The 14,572-nt window shown below is 46.4% G+C and overlaps 1 protein-coding gene across 2 annotated transcripts in view; it reads left to right on the forward strand.

Annotated features, from left to right (window-relative positions):
• The window catches only part of Hunk (hormonally up-regulated Neu-associated kinase), a 118,874-nt gene that overhangs the window by 65,831 nt on the left and 38,471 nt on the right, over positions 1-14,572 (forward strand). For both annotated transcript variants that reach the window (XM_045150341.1, XM_045150342.1), the window contains exons 4-5: positions 3,558-3,693; positions 14,266-14,393. In XM_045150341.1, the coding sequence (XP_045006276.1) occupies positions 3,558-3,693; positions 14,266-14,393 (264 nt within the window). The remainder of the gene's footprint in view (positions 1-3,557; positions 3,694-14,265; positions 14,394-14,572) is intronic.

Genomic DNA, 14,572 nt, shown 5'->3' on the forward strand with positions numbered 1-14,572 from the left:
AACAAAATGTTGATGGTCAAAAGAAACCTGTCCCTTCCCCCAGGAATTTTAAAGGCTCTATTTTTAGCAGATTCTTAGGCCTCTGCAATGGTTTTCTTTTTGTTGTTTAGCTCTTGTCCCGAGGGCCAGCCGCAAACAGCAGCGGCAATGCAGGGAGGCCCTGCCCGGATGCCAGGTGCCCGCGATGCGGGCAGCAGGAGTCTTCCTGGTTCTGCTCTCTGGGGCCTGTCACAGAGGACAAGGGAAGGGGGGAAGGAGGTTGTTTTTTTTTTTTTTTTTTTTTTAATTTTATTTTTTAAGGCTTTTGCGGTGCCTGATCTGTAACTTGTGTTTGGAAGATGTGGAGGTGACAATGGCAGAGACTGGGACAGAGCAGGTCTGTGAGAGCCTGACTCCCACTACAGTCACGGCTAGAATCATTCCTGTCCCTCAGGTAGGCAGGCGGCGGCCCCGGGAAAGAGCAAGGCCGCTGCGGGGCTTCCAGTCCCTTGTATCACAGATTGGCAGAGGAATAAAATCTCCTAGAGGAGAGTTAGACGACGTGGAGAGGTTACAGTTCTCTCAGTCAGCATGGTGGTCACCTTTTGGAGATCTGGAACTATTTTACTCAGAACTCTTGTGTAGTCCTCAGCTCCTGGCCACTGGATTGACATTCAAGCAGGTATTTCCATATCATTTGGACTGTTAAGATCACATTACAACTGTATTTTAGACCATATGTGTCTTTACTTGTGATTCTAGAAGTGGGCAGCTGTCTTGACCAAAAATAGTTTGGATTTATGCCATGGGCAGCAGGTTATAGTTATAGCTGGAGAAAAGGAAGTGACGTACAGAAAACGGACGTGAGGTGTAGAAAATCGGATTGGTTACAGCTTGGAAGTCCCTCCTGTGAACAGACTTGGAACAGTTGGCTTTCAGCTCCTTGTTATAGGAAGAGGTGCCAGTCTGCTTACCTATCAAGGTGATTTATAGTTCACTACATGTGGAAAATAGAGTTTAGGCAACACTTCAAATGTATATAGAGGCAGCATTAGGCCAAACTTAATTTGACAAAACAAAACAGGCCCAGTCTATTGGAAAATGGCTATCAGAATGTAAGATATTCAAAATTGCTAGGAAGGAGGCTCTGATTCTTGGATTTTCATTAGAATTCTTCCATTAACTCCTGGTTCTCTCAGGTCCAGTCAAAGCTAAAGATCCTTAACTAATACTTTCAAATGAAAGATGCCTTGTTGCATTGCTTCCCTCAGTTTCGAGGGGAGAAGCCCACTGTCTTATGGGGTTTCTTGCCCTTAGGATAGGCAGTGTGAATCAGAGGTCCCCATTATTTGGGCTTACTTATTTATTTATTTAGTAACTCAAGGCTCTTTGAACCTCTTTTCTTCAAAGGAATTACCTAGTTGTTTTTCAAGGGCAATTAGAGCTATTACCATTTTTTTTTTCTTAATAGTTTTCCTTCCTTTGAAATAATTTGGTTTAAATAAGTTTACCTAAACCATGCTTCAAATTAACTGTATCTACCAGGAATAAGATTTGGAATCAATCAGAATTTTTTTCCTCAAAAAAAGAAGAAAAGCAGTTTTATGATTTATAAAGTTGAATGTATTCAAACTGTAAGAACCATAACTTGGAATGGTTTTCTGCATAATCCAAAGCAGCTCTCAGAAAAGTTGAGTGATAATTAGCTTATGTATTTACTAAATCTAATTGAGGCGGACCTATGTGACATTACTGGGAAGCAAATTTCTCTCTAGTTTTATGATACTAATTATAGGCATATGTGTAAAATTTTAAATAATCACAATTATAAATGTGAAGCATTCTGCTGATGATTTCTCTACAATGTATTTAAAGTCAAGTATTTAGGGCTAGATCAACACCCACCCGTAACTTCAAATGCAGATTTGAGACCTGTCTTCTACCCCCTTCCCCTCCCCTTCCCACACCATGCACTCCCCAAATCCTCCCCTAATTTATCTTCTTGAAATGTGCTGAAGATAAGGGCAGATTCTGCTCTCTAACTTGCCAGGGACAATGCTGGGTGCTCTGGTCTCTTATCTCAGCCTTCCCTCACCCTTCTTGACAGACCAGATGAGGGGGAGGGGAGCCTGGGAACTGAAGGAGGCCCCTTGGCTGCCCAGACAGAGCCTGCTGACCAGAGGAACACTGTCTTTGACTTTTAATCTTGGAAATTTAGAAACACTTGCTAAGATTCCCGTGACAACTTTCCTTCAAATGCTACCCTCAGAAACACCGCCATCTTTATTTTATGATATTGTCTTTCCAGTTTTCCATAGTTGGGGCCCTCAGCCACGAAGCAGCCCCTCCCCGTGCTAAGCGGGAGGGAGGTTTTTCCAGATGTAAAAATCCTTTCCCCTCTTTCAACAGCGGCAGCTTGTTGGGGAACCTGTCAGTCCTGTCATCTTGATCCATGGTGTACCGGCTGCACCCCCAGACCTCCCCTGCGCTGTGTTTCTCTCCTTCAGCTTTTGTAAGAGCCCATGCGCTGCACAGGTGGAGGCATGTCAGAGCCAAGAGTAATGAAAGGAGGTGGAAACTGTGCCCAGGGAGAAAGTATGGGGCTTGGTTCCAGCCTCGGAGCCCGTCTCTAACTTGCCCCGCAGCCTGCAGCGAGTCTTCTGTCTGGGAGTTAGTATTTACATTGAAGTTCAAAGGATGACTCTAGATCTTAATTCTGAGATCAACAGAGATTGAGGCAAGATAGCAGAGGAGGGCATGACACTAACAGCTCTTTAATTACCCTTCAGTTGCAGTATCTTTAAGATCAAAAGTAAAGGCAACACAAAATGTATAATAGACCCAAAGTAGTTGTTTGATGCAATTCCTTCAGCCTCTGAGAACAAAGCGCCGCCATGAGGTCACGTAGCGTATTTGGCATTGCCATCCTGCTGGCATTCTTTTCTTCAGCCAGTATGCAATGCCCTTTTAAATCATGGGCTCCCTGCCCCCACTCCATGTGCCTTTCAAATCGCCATACATACTGCATGCCTTTGGGAGGAATTTTTAGGGGGCTTTTATGACATGAAACATTGAACTCAAGAAGTCAGCTGTACGTGGCTGGTACATGTCACTGGGGTCAGCGGTACAAACAACCAGGCAAGGGGGTAAAAAAATCAGTCTTCATTCAGGTTCTCCCCTTGGGTCACTAGGAAGCCAGACTCCAAGCCTGCCTGTGCGTTTTCTCTTCCTGTTGTAGTCCTAGAAAGCACAGCCTCTCCTAATCCGGGGTGACTCATTTACAAGAGCTGATAGTTCCAAGTACTGTTAGCTCTAGCTGGGTTGTGCAGTGAGGACTGACTGATGGAAAACGACCCAGCTAGGCAGGGAAACCAGCGCGCTGCACGCTCGCCTCTGTCTTGAGACTCCTCAGAGGCTGTGGTCTGCAGCTGCTGGATTTCCTGTTGGATGCTAAATTATGTGTTATACTGAGAGAATGTTTCCTTTCCCATTGTCTTTTTTTTTTTTTCTTTCTTTCTTCCCTCCTCATTTCTGCAGTTTTCTAACTCAGAGCCCATGTTTGTCCTCTCTCTTGACAGACTTTGGTTTAAGCAACTGTGCAGGCATACTGGGTTACTCAGACCCATTCAGCACACAGTGTGGCAGCCCCGCCTACGCCGCTCCGGAACTGCTCGCCAGGAAGAAATATGGCCCCAAAATTGATGTCTGGTCCATGTGAGTTATTGAACATATGAAAGCCAGCGTTCCCTCCTGCTGTAGGCACCGCTCCTTTTTCATGAAAGAATTCCTCGGTATACGATGAGAATGCATTTAGCACAGGCTGTGGAATAGATCATTCGTGATGCTTGGAGCCTGGCTTTCTATTACATTTCTTTTTTAGGCTTTTCCCTCTGTGTACGCGTGTTATGTGTGTACACGTCTTCCTGTATGAGTGTGCAGGTATGTGTGTGCATGTGTGCGTACACATGCAGAGGCCAGAGGTTGATGTTTTCCTTGACCGTTCTCCTCATGTTTATTTCTTTGTGTGTGCATGTAGAGTACGTGTATGGCACATGCGTGTGTGTATGCCGGTGGACAGGCGCCCTGCGTGTACATGTGGACGCCAGAGAAGAATGTCGTGGCCTTTTCTTATTGATAAGCTCATCCATGTATTTCCTTGAGTCTGGGTCCCTCAGTTCAGACCTGCTGTCCATTAGGGAGCGCTTAGTGATTCTCTGGCGTCTCCACCCACCACCATTGCCTGCAGATATGGGTTACAAATGTGCCGGGCCTCACTCATCTTTGTACGTGGGTCTGGGAAGTTGAGCTTGGTGGTCTCGTCTGACTGACAGGTCCCTCACGGCTTAGGCAGCAAGCACTCTTACCCAGTGAGCCATCGCCCTAGCCCCACCTTATTTATTTATTTATTTTTGAAACGGAGTCTCTCACTGAACCTGGAGCTCACTGATTGGGCTAAATTGACTAGTCAGCAAGCCCCAGGGATCTGCCTGTCTCCACCTCCCACGCCCTGGGATTCCAGGTGCATAGCGCTGTGTTCAGCTCTTTCTGTGAGTTCTGGGAATCCAAACTCAAGCCCTCCTACTTGCTCAGTAAGCACTTTACCAACTGAGCTATCTCCCCAACCCCTGTCTAGGCTCTTCTCCATAAGCTGTCAAAATGGCCTTTGCCAACATTCATTGAGGTGCTGGGGAGGACAGAAATGCAAGTCCTGCCTTCATAGACTTCTTATTGGGGTGCCACTAACTCCTTGTGTCCCTACTTCAGGCCCCCCCTATAAAACTGGGCCCTGGTGGCACAAGGCTTTAATCCCAGTTCTTCAGGAGGCTCAGCCAGGAAGATTCCTGCCTGGACTACAGAGTGAGTTCAAGTTTAGCCTGAGTAACTTAGTGAGACCCTGTCTCAAAATAAAAAGGGGGAAAAAAAAAAAGGTCAAATGTTCTGTTTGGTTCAGCTTAGTGGGAAGTGTTGGCCTCACATTCTTTTTTTTTTTTGGTTTATCCAGGTAGGGTGTCACTCTACCTGACCTGGAATTCCCTGTGGAGTCTCAGGGTGGCCTCGAACTCATGGCGATCCTCCTACCTCTTCCTCCCAAGTGCTGGGATTAAAGGCGTGCGCCACCACGCCCGGCTACATTCTTGAGGCTCTTGCAAAAAGCCGAAACCAAACCAAACAACAAAATGAAAAGGGAAACCCAAACAGATCATGCCATGGCTTCTGAAACATCAGCAAAAACTTCCGTCTTGCTTTCGCCTGTTATGTGCTCACTACACCTTTTCAGACCTGCTGGCCTCCCTTCCACCTTTCCCATCTGCTATTCTTTTTTTTTTGGCTTTTTGAAGTAGGATCTCACTGCAGCCCAGGCTGACCTGGATCATCTGCTATTCTTTTGTTTGGAATTTCATCTCCAGCTCTTCCCTCATTCCTGTGTTCCACCATTTTTTCAGTTCTGCAAGCTCTTTCTACATTTCCTGTGTGAGGGCTGCCCCCCATGTTCTCTTCTCCCCGTTGTTTCCCCCTTGACGCCCACCCGGCCCTGCCTTTCATCCTGCTGCTTGAAAACCCCTCCACCACCCGTCTCCTCAGACAGAGAGTCTTGGAACAGTTGAATCCATTAATGCTAAACAGAAGCTAGGAAAGCAAGAATTTGTGTTCAATAAATAAACAAATAGGTAAATAAATACAAAGGACTGTGGGAGCCTGAGATATGAAGAGATCCTTGAAGGGTGTCCTTTGTGGTCACAGAGATGGCAGGAGACAGTCTCACCGAAGGGAAGGTGGTGTTGATAGCTGGGGAACAGGTGACACCTGGCTACTGAGGTCTTAAAGGGCCAGATAGTTCACGTGTCGTAATGATGAAGCTCAGCCTGAATACCCTTTCCAGATCATTCTGGAGAAGCAGGTGCCTCCTCCCAGTCTAGAATGCGTGAATGGGAAGGAGCCATCAGAGCCATGGGAGGCACGCAGACCCAGCATCTTGCTGAGTATCGCAGGACCCTATACTCGGCGGCATGGGACTTCTGTCACCTCCTGGTGACTGGGACACGGAAACAAGTCAGTTCCCCATCGGCAGAGATACAAAGGGAGCTAAAAACACAGGTTGCATGGAGGCTGGGCTGTGTTCTTGTTCCTTCTGCTAAATTGCTTGAGCAGGGACAGGAATTCATATGCATCAACCAGAGACACTGTGTTTCTGAATTTCAGACCTGATGATTAATGAAGGGTCCTGTTCCTCAGCGAAGGTTCTTTCCAGCCCCTCTGGCCCATGATTACCTGCTCCATCTCTATCAGGAATAAGCAGAGGTGATGTTTAAGGAGAAGGAGGGAGGCGACATCAGGCTGGGGTGTCTAGACACATCAGGACCTGCCAAGTCCCTCATTGTGGCCATGGCTATGTCCCTCCTTGGGCAGCTTCACAGCTCTATGGTAACCTCTACTTCATGGAATTAGTCTCTCCAAGAAGGTGACAAACAACCACAGGTACTCAGAGAAAGCTGAGGCCAAGTTCATAGTCTAGGTAAAATAAAATGTAATAAATAAATAATATAATATAATATAATAAAATAAATAATCATAAGAGCCCTTGGTAATATAATATAATATAATATAATATAACATAATATAATATAATAAAAGCCCTTGATAAGCAGCAGGGCACCATGTGGACTTTGGCATTTCAGTTCAAGGTAGCACATCTCCAGAGCTTATGGGGAAGGAGACACAGAAGTTAAGTAAGGGCAACGTAGATGTTCACTCACTGCGGTGAGAGTCGTCTGCAGCAGCAGGGCAATCTGTAGTACTAACTGTGGGTGGTTTAACTGTAAATGCCCCCCTCCCCACCCCCACCAGGCACAGGTGTTGGAGTACTTGATCCCCAGCTACTGGTGGTTGTGCTTTTCTGGAAGATGGTGGGACCTTTGGGAGGTGGAGCTTGCTGGAGGAAAGCAGTCACTAGGGACAGACCTTGAGGTATTCTAGCCCAGCCCTGCTTTTCTGTACTTCAACTCTGCTGATGTGATGATACAATACTGGATTTTGGCTCCTGTCAGGCTCTTCCTGCAGTAATGGATTCTACCCTCTGGAAATGTAAGCTGAAATAAACACTTTCCCTCTCAGGTATTTTGTCCCAGCAACAAGAAGATAACCAATACACTAATGTCTCACCAGGCAGCCCAACCATGTGGCCCAGCCTTGTGACTCAGGAGAGACTTTCTCACCTATAGCTAGGCATGTGGTCAGAAATTCTATCTATCTATCTATCTATTTTTTGTTTTGTTTTTTTGGTACTGTGACATACTTGCTTACTGCTGTGAACTGACTTGTTCTCACACTCTTCAATTAATATAATGAAGTCCTACTCCGGTGCAATATTTGGAGGTGAAGCCTTTGGGAACAATCAGATTTAGATGAGGTGAGGTGGGCAGGGCCCATCCTGGGACTAGTGTCCTTCTAAGAGACACCAGAAAGGTGTATTGTCTATGACCATGTGAGGTCACAGGGTGAAGGTGATTCTCTATCAGATGGCAATAGAGCCCCTCAGCAGAGAGAAGAAGAGGAGGAAGGGGCTCGAGTCACCCCCAGTCCCTTTTAAGAAGCATGCCTTCAATGACCTATGACTTTCATGTGGCCCTACTTCCTAAAGCTTCTGTCCCTACCAGTAATTTCACCTTAAGGACCAAGCCTTTGAAAGCACACGGACCTTGCCCAAACTATAGCATAGTCCAAGTTGACCAAGATGCACACCTACCTACATGACCCACCTGTGAAAATATGCGGTGTGTCTGGTGGAGCTGGGCGGCATTTATGCAGCTGGGAGAAATCAGGGAGGCTTCAGAGGAGAGTTTAACGTGCTTCTGAGAGCTGTGTGAAGTTGGCCGGGTGGCCATGAGGTAGAGAAGTTTTCCAAACAGAGGGTACAGCATGTGCAAAGGCCAGGAGGTGGCAGGCATATGATTGCCTTTGCTCGTGGTCTTGGCGAGGACACACCGGTTCAGAGCCTTCTTGGGGACATTCATTTTCTGCTGCTTTGGGGTATTGTGTGTTGGTACCCGCGGCTTTGCTGGTAGAATTGGAAATGGAAAACCCAAAGAGAATTTAATTTAAAAGATTGCTTAAGATGAGAGTGAAAATGGGACCAATTTTCTCCCTGGGTTAGACACTGTTATTATGAAATGACTTCTCTTTTGATTGTTGTGAAACATCACAATGAAGAATTCACTTCTAAAATCAAAAGCAAACTTCCCTCTACAGAGAGGTTTTAGTCTCTGCCGGGTGACAGGAAGTTGTTTCAAGACTTCTGAGACTTGGGGAGAGAGAGAGAGAACAGAGAAACAGCCTGTCATGCAAGGAATCCTTGGGGAGCTCTTCCCTTGAAATAGGATCTGGAGTGCCCCCCTAGAGAGGCAAGAATTAATGATGGAAATGGGGTTTGGGATATTCCTTATTTTTAATGGTCAGTGTTTTCAGGACCATAAACATTATTCTTAAAATCATTCACCTTCTTCCTTGCCCTCAGAAGGCTTAAGCATATACATACATATACCTCTCCAAATAAATTTTGGGATTTCAGACACAAAATCAAAATGTTCATTCTGGTACATCAAGCATTTATTACTGCTCATGGACTTTTCTTCCAAGTGGCATATAGCTAATTTAAACAAACAAACAAACAAACACTTCAATGCAGATTTTAAAATTAATTTATTATTATTATTATTATTATATTTTTGGAGGTAGGGTCTTGCTTGAGCCAAGGCTGACTTGGAATTCATTATGTAGTCTCAGGCTCGCCTTGAGCTCACAGCCTACCTTGGCCTTTTAAGTGCTGGTATTAAAGGTGTGTGCCACCACGCCCAGCAGTAATTGAAATTTTTAATTGAAAAATTTTTAATTTATTTTCAGAATATTGCAATGCTTATTTGAGAATTCCCTAAGGATACATAAAATGGGTATTAACTATTCTGTCCTTGGGTTGGGAAGATGGTTTGCATGGAGCTGTGAAGACCTGAGTTTGGATCCCCAAAACACATGTGGCAGAAATCACTTGCCCAAAAGCAGCTTTTGGGGGGAAAAAGGGGTGTTTTTTTTTTGGCTTACAGGCTCAGGGGAAGCACCATGATGGCAGGGGAAAATTATGGCATGAGCAAAGGGTGGACATCACCCCCTGGCCAACATAAGGTAGATAACAGGAACAGGAGAGTGTGCTGAACACTGGCAAGGGGACACTGTCTATAACACCCATAAGCCTGCCCCCAACAATACATTGCCTCCAAGAGGTGTTAATTCCCAAATGTCCATCAGCTGGGAACCTAGCATGCAGAACACCTAAGTTTATGGGGGACACCTGAATCAGAGCTCCACACCGTGTAAAGCTGGGCACGATCGCGTATGCCTATAATCCCAGTGCTCTTGCAACAGGATGATAGGCAGAGACAAGAGCACCCTCCCCGCCCCCCGGCCAGGCTCACAGACCAGCCAGTCCTTGCTTCAAACACAGTTGGAAGGGAAAGATCGACACCAAGGGTTGTCCTCTGACCTCTACTCTTGCACTGTGGCCTGTGCATGCTCCATATCCAAACCTAAGCCCAGAGAATTCTGTCGCCCAGGGACTGAGGAGGCAGTGGTCCCATAGAGCTGCTCTTTGATCTGTCCACAATGGCCCCTTGGGCAGGTGAGCATCTGTATGAAGAATGGAAGCTTGGTGGAGAGTCGTGGGCCAAAGCACCCTAGCTCCACCCCAACTCCCCAAGTCTGTTTTTACCAAGTGGAGGAAAATATCTGTCTATCCCCAGAGACTTTGGATAGACAGGTTGGGCAAGAGACACCATTTTATTTCCGGCCCTTCTGGCTTCACACAGAACAGGGTGTTCAGGAAGGGACAGTGAGCCACTGTAGTTTGGAAGGCAGCTGTACCGCCAGTGCCACATCAGAGCCTCTGTACTCTGGAGAAGAGTGTCAGATGCTCTTCCCTCCTGGTGAGGGTCCCATGCAGAGGGACTCTTTATTCATAATGAGGCATGGTAGAAGGAGAGGAGAAGGGAGAACTGTGCTTCTTTGGGGGCAGTTAAAAAAAGATTCCTTTGGCCTTGGAGAGTTTTGACTTTGGGTAGCTAGCACATGTATTTCAAATAGAAATAAGGAAGGGAGGAAGGAACGATGGATAGATGGATAAACAGAAGGAAAGAAGGAAGGAAGGAAGTAGAGAGAACAAATGTCTTGAGATCTACCAGAAAATAATTTCTTGCCCAAAACAGGCCATTTAATGGGAGAGGGCTGGGAGATTTTTGGATAGCATCTTGGTCAACTTGGACTATGCTATAGTTTGGGCAAGGTCCATGTGCTTTCAAAGGCTTGGTCCTTAAGGTGGAATTACTGGTAGGGATGGAAGCTTTAGGAAGTAGGGCCACGTGGAAGTCATAGGTCATTGAAGGCATGCTTCTTAAAAGGGACTGGGGGGTGACCAGATTTTGGGTGTCTTTTTCAATGGACTTCTGCCTTATTCTCTGAGACAGGGTCTCTCACTAAACCTGGAGCTGATTGGCTCCAGACTAGCTAACCAGGGACCCCAAGGGCTTTGTCTCCACCTCACTAGCACTGGGAATATGGGCGGACACCACCACCTCACCTGGCATCTTATGCGACTGCCGGAGATCTGAACCCAGGTGCTCATGCCTGTGTGCAAATCACTTTACCCCCTGAGCCATCTCCCAGCCTTATAAAGATAATTTAATGAAACCACAGATCACATACTTTGAACATTTTAATTTACATTAGGCCCAACATTCAGCTGTTTCGATAGTTTTGTTCCTTTGACCCTCATGGGGCCTGAGCAGTAGGCGCCATTATTATCCATATTTTATTTTTTTTAAATTTTTTTTTTTTATTTATTTGAGAGCGACAGACACAGAGAGAAAGACATAGAGGGAGAGAGAGAGAGAATGGGCGCGCCAGGGCTTCCAGCCTCTGCAAACGAACTCCAGACGCATGCGCCTCCTTTGCATCTGGCTAACGTGGGACCTGGGGAACCGAGCCTCGAACCGGGATCCTTAGGCTTCACAGGCAAGCGCTTAACCGCTAAGCCATCTCTCCAGCCCTATTATCCATATTTTAAAGATGAGATCATCACTTTGGGATGAGATGAGTAAAATCCTCTTCAAGGATTTGTGGCTCTTTTGAGCTGAAGTCCAGGCATCACCTTGGTAAAGTTATTGAGAATTCTTACAGGAACTGTTTTCTGGTTAATGGATAGACGATGTAAGCTCCCTGACACCATCTTTAAAACAAGCATTTTTCACCCTTATCTGTGGTGCAAGCCAGATAATGGAGAGAGGGAAAAACCAGTGTAAGAAGCAGTGACTTATGGAGATTTTTTAAAATCATCTTTGGAAGCAAATTAGTGATGAGGAGGAAAGCAATTTGGCATGTCCAAGTTTTATTTTTAAAGTTTTTGGTTTTCTTGAGGTAGGGTCTCACTCTAGCCCAGGCTGACTCGGGATTCACTATGTAGTCCCAGGCTGGCCTCGAACTCACGGCGATCCTCCTACCTCTGCCTTCCAAGTGCTGGGATTAAAGGTGTGCAGAGCCATGCCTGGCTCTCTCAAGTACTTTTGAAGAAAGAAATGCATGAAGGATTTTAAGTTGGTCTTCTTGGTCCATATAATTGCCAAATCCTTTCAGTGGGGCTCCCTCCCTGCCACCACCACAGTCCACTTCTCCTCACTAAACCATGATATTAAGTTATATTATTTGAAAAAGAAAACAAACAAACAAACAAACTTGTTTGTAGGCTGGGCATGATGATGCACGCATTTAATCCCAGCACTTGGGCGGTGGAGGAAGGAGGATCACTATGAGTTCAAGGCCAGCCTGGGACTACATAGTGAATTCCGAGTCAGCCTGGGCTACAGTGAGACCCTGCCTTGAAAAACAAAACAACAACCAAGAGCAACAACAAAAACTGTACGTGGAACTTTTGCTTACATCTTTTCATACCCTGTGGGATGTGTTCCACTGAATGCACACTAGAAACTTCTGCTCTGTGGATGCCTCTGCATAGGCCTTATTTATTCTTGTCTGCGCTTTTTAGTTTGTACAGTTTTATCACAGCCTCCTCGCTTCTAGCCAGCCCGAGGTACAAAAACTCATGTATCCAACTCTTACCTGAGAGGCCTCCCTGTCTTCATGCCCTTAAAACTGCCATGTCTTCTCTCAAGAAAAAGCAGTGAAGGTCGTCACTTTCTGGCTTCCCTTGTTCTAATCACCACTTGAAAGGGTTGTGTTTATTTGTGTGTGTGTGTGTGTGTGTGTATGTGTATGTGTGTGTGTGTGTGTGTGTGTGTGTGTGTGTGTGTGCGCGCGCGCACGCGCATGTGTGTTCATTGCTTGTTTCCCCTTCAACTCAAAATCCAAGATGGCGGCATCTTTCTCTGGCTCAGAAGACACCGCAGTGGGCAGCCCGCAAAACCCCGTGTCTAGCCGAGAGGCATCCGGCAAGAATCTGTGGAATGAATGTCGGCGTGTCTGTCTCCCTAACTCCGCTCTCAGTGCAGGGCAAGAACTGACCGTGCCTCTCCTGGGCGCATGTCTGAAATCTGAGAGTGATTTAAGAGGGAGCCATGGCCTCAGGTAGCTGTCATTGTCTGGAATGCTTTCATTCAGAGGCTCCTCCGTGGAGTTAGGCCTCAAGGGTCTTAATTTCAATCAATCTCATTGGCTTTGTTTTGACTGGAAATCCTACTGCCTGTGTTTAAAACATATCCCTCGGGGTGCTTTGGAACAGTGGAGACCTCTTGGCAGACAGGCATTTCTTCCCCTTCAGGAAATCCCATCAACATGATAGTCGGTCTGCACGGCAGGAAAAGAGAACCTCTCCCAGAAGCCCTTGCTGTGTTCTCCAGGTTGGCCTTGGATATAAGCAGTCAAGCCCCTCCGAAGTCTGTCAACCACAGCTGAGACACTAGGCCAGGGCCTGGTGGCAGAGTGTCACCGTAAATCATGAAACGAGAACTTGGACTAGGAAAGACTCTAGGGACAAGCCAGAGGGAAATTCAAGAAGACAAACGAAACACTGGCTCGGGGTGTGCGCGTTTGTTTTCAAAGACCTAAATGGTAACCTGGAAGCCTCGCTAGCCTGGGCCTGGTGCTTCCGGGTGGCAAGGCCTTGCCTCGCATCCTTTGATCTGGCCTCTTCCAGGGTCTGCCTTGTACGACATAGCAGGAAAGTCACAGGCTGGCAGGACCGTTTTTGTCATTCCTAACGACCCCCAGGTGTGTCTGGAATTCCTTGCTATTGACATCTTCCAGTACAAGTTAAATATCCCTTATCAAAAATGCTTGGAGGGCTGGAGAGATGGCGTAGCGGTTAAGTGCTTGCCTGTGAAGCCTAAGGACCCCGGTTCGAGGCTCGATTTCCCCAGGACCTACGTTAGCCAGATGCACAAGTGGGCGCATGCGTCTGGAGTTCGTTTGCAGTGGCTAGAAACCCTGGTGTACCCATTCTCTCTCTCACTCTCTATCTGCCTCTTTCTCTCTCTGTCACTGTCAAATAAATACATAAAAATCTTAAAAAAAAAATGCTTGGAGCCGGGGGCGCCTTTAATCCCAGCACTTGGGAGGCAGAGGTAGGAGGATTGTCATGAGCTCGAGGCCATCCTGAGACTACATAGTGAATTCCAGGTCAGCCTGGGCTAGAGTGGTACCCTACCTTGAAATAACCACAAAAAAAAAAAAAAAAAAAAAAAAGCTTGGGACCAAAATTGTTTTGGATTTTAAAATATTTGCATTAAATATAATGAAATCTTAGAGCTGGGACCCAAGTCTGATCACAGAACTGATTGATGTTTCGTATAGTGGTATACACATAACCTGAAGGGATTTTTATACAGCCCTTCCAGTGAGCCTGTCACATGAAGTCCAAGGTGGGATTTTCCCACTCGGAAACTGTGGCACTGTGTTGTTAATGAAAAGCCTGCAGAATGTGGGGGCATTTTTGGAGTTTTCATTTAAGGAGGCCAGGCCCGTGCCGTCTTCAGAGGGAAGACAGATCATGTTTTCTCCAGCTAGGGAGGTAGCCCTGGAAAGTGCCACTGCGTATCTCTGAGGTCCTTGCCAAGTCTTTATACTGTGTCCGCACCCAGCCTTGGAATGTCAGTGCCTTCACTGTGTCGCCAGGGTTCTAGAAAGATGCCTCTGAAGGGGGTCTGGGGAAGTCTCATGGACAGTAGCCATGTCAATCTTCTGTGTGTCTCCCTCACCCTGGGGCCTCATGCATCCGTGTGTCTCTCTTTCTAGAGGTGTGAACATGTACGCCATGCTGACCGGGACCTTGCCTTTCACGGTGGAGCCTTTCAGCCTGAGAGCGTTGTACCAGAAGATGGTGGACAAAGAAATGAACCCCCTTCCCACCCAGCTCTCCACAGGTAATACAGCTGCCGCTCTGGTCTCAGTGTTTTCAACATCCTTGTTCCGGCTGGTTTGGGGGACATTTGTGAAGCAGTATTTTGTTTTGCTGTCTTTTGAGTATAAGTTGTTTTCATTTTATTTATTTATTTAATTATTTGGGAGAGACACACAGAGAGAAAGAAAGACAGACTGAGAG

This window comes from Jaculus jaculus, chromosome 5 (assembly GCF_020740685.1).
Source record: "Jaculus jaculus isolate mJacJac1 chromosome 5, mJacJac1.mat.Y.cur, whole genome shotgun sequence".
NCBI classification, from domain to species: domain Eukaryota; kingdom Metazoa; phylum Chordata; class Mammalia; order Rodentia; family Dipodidae; genus Jaculus; species Jaculus jaculus.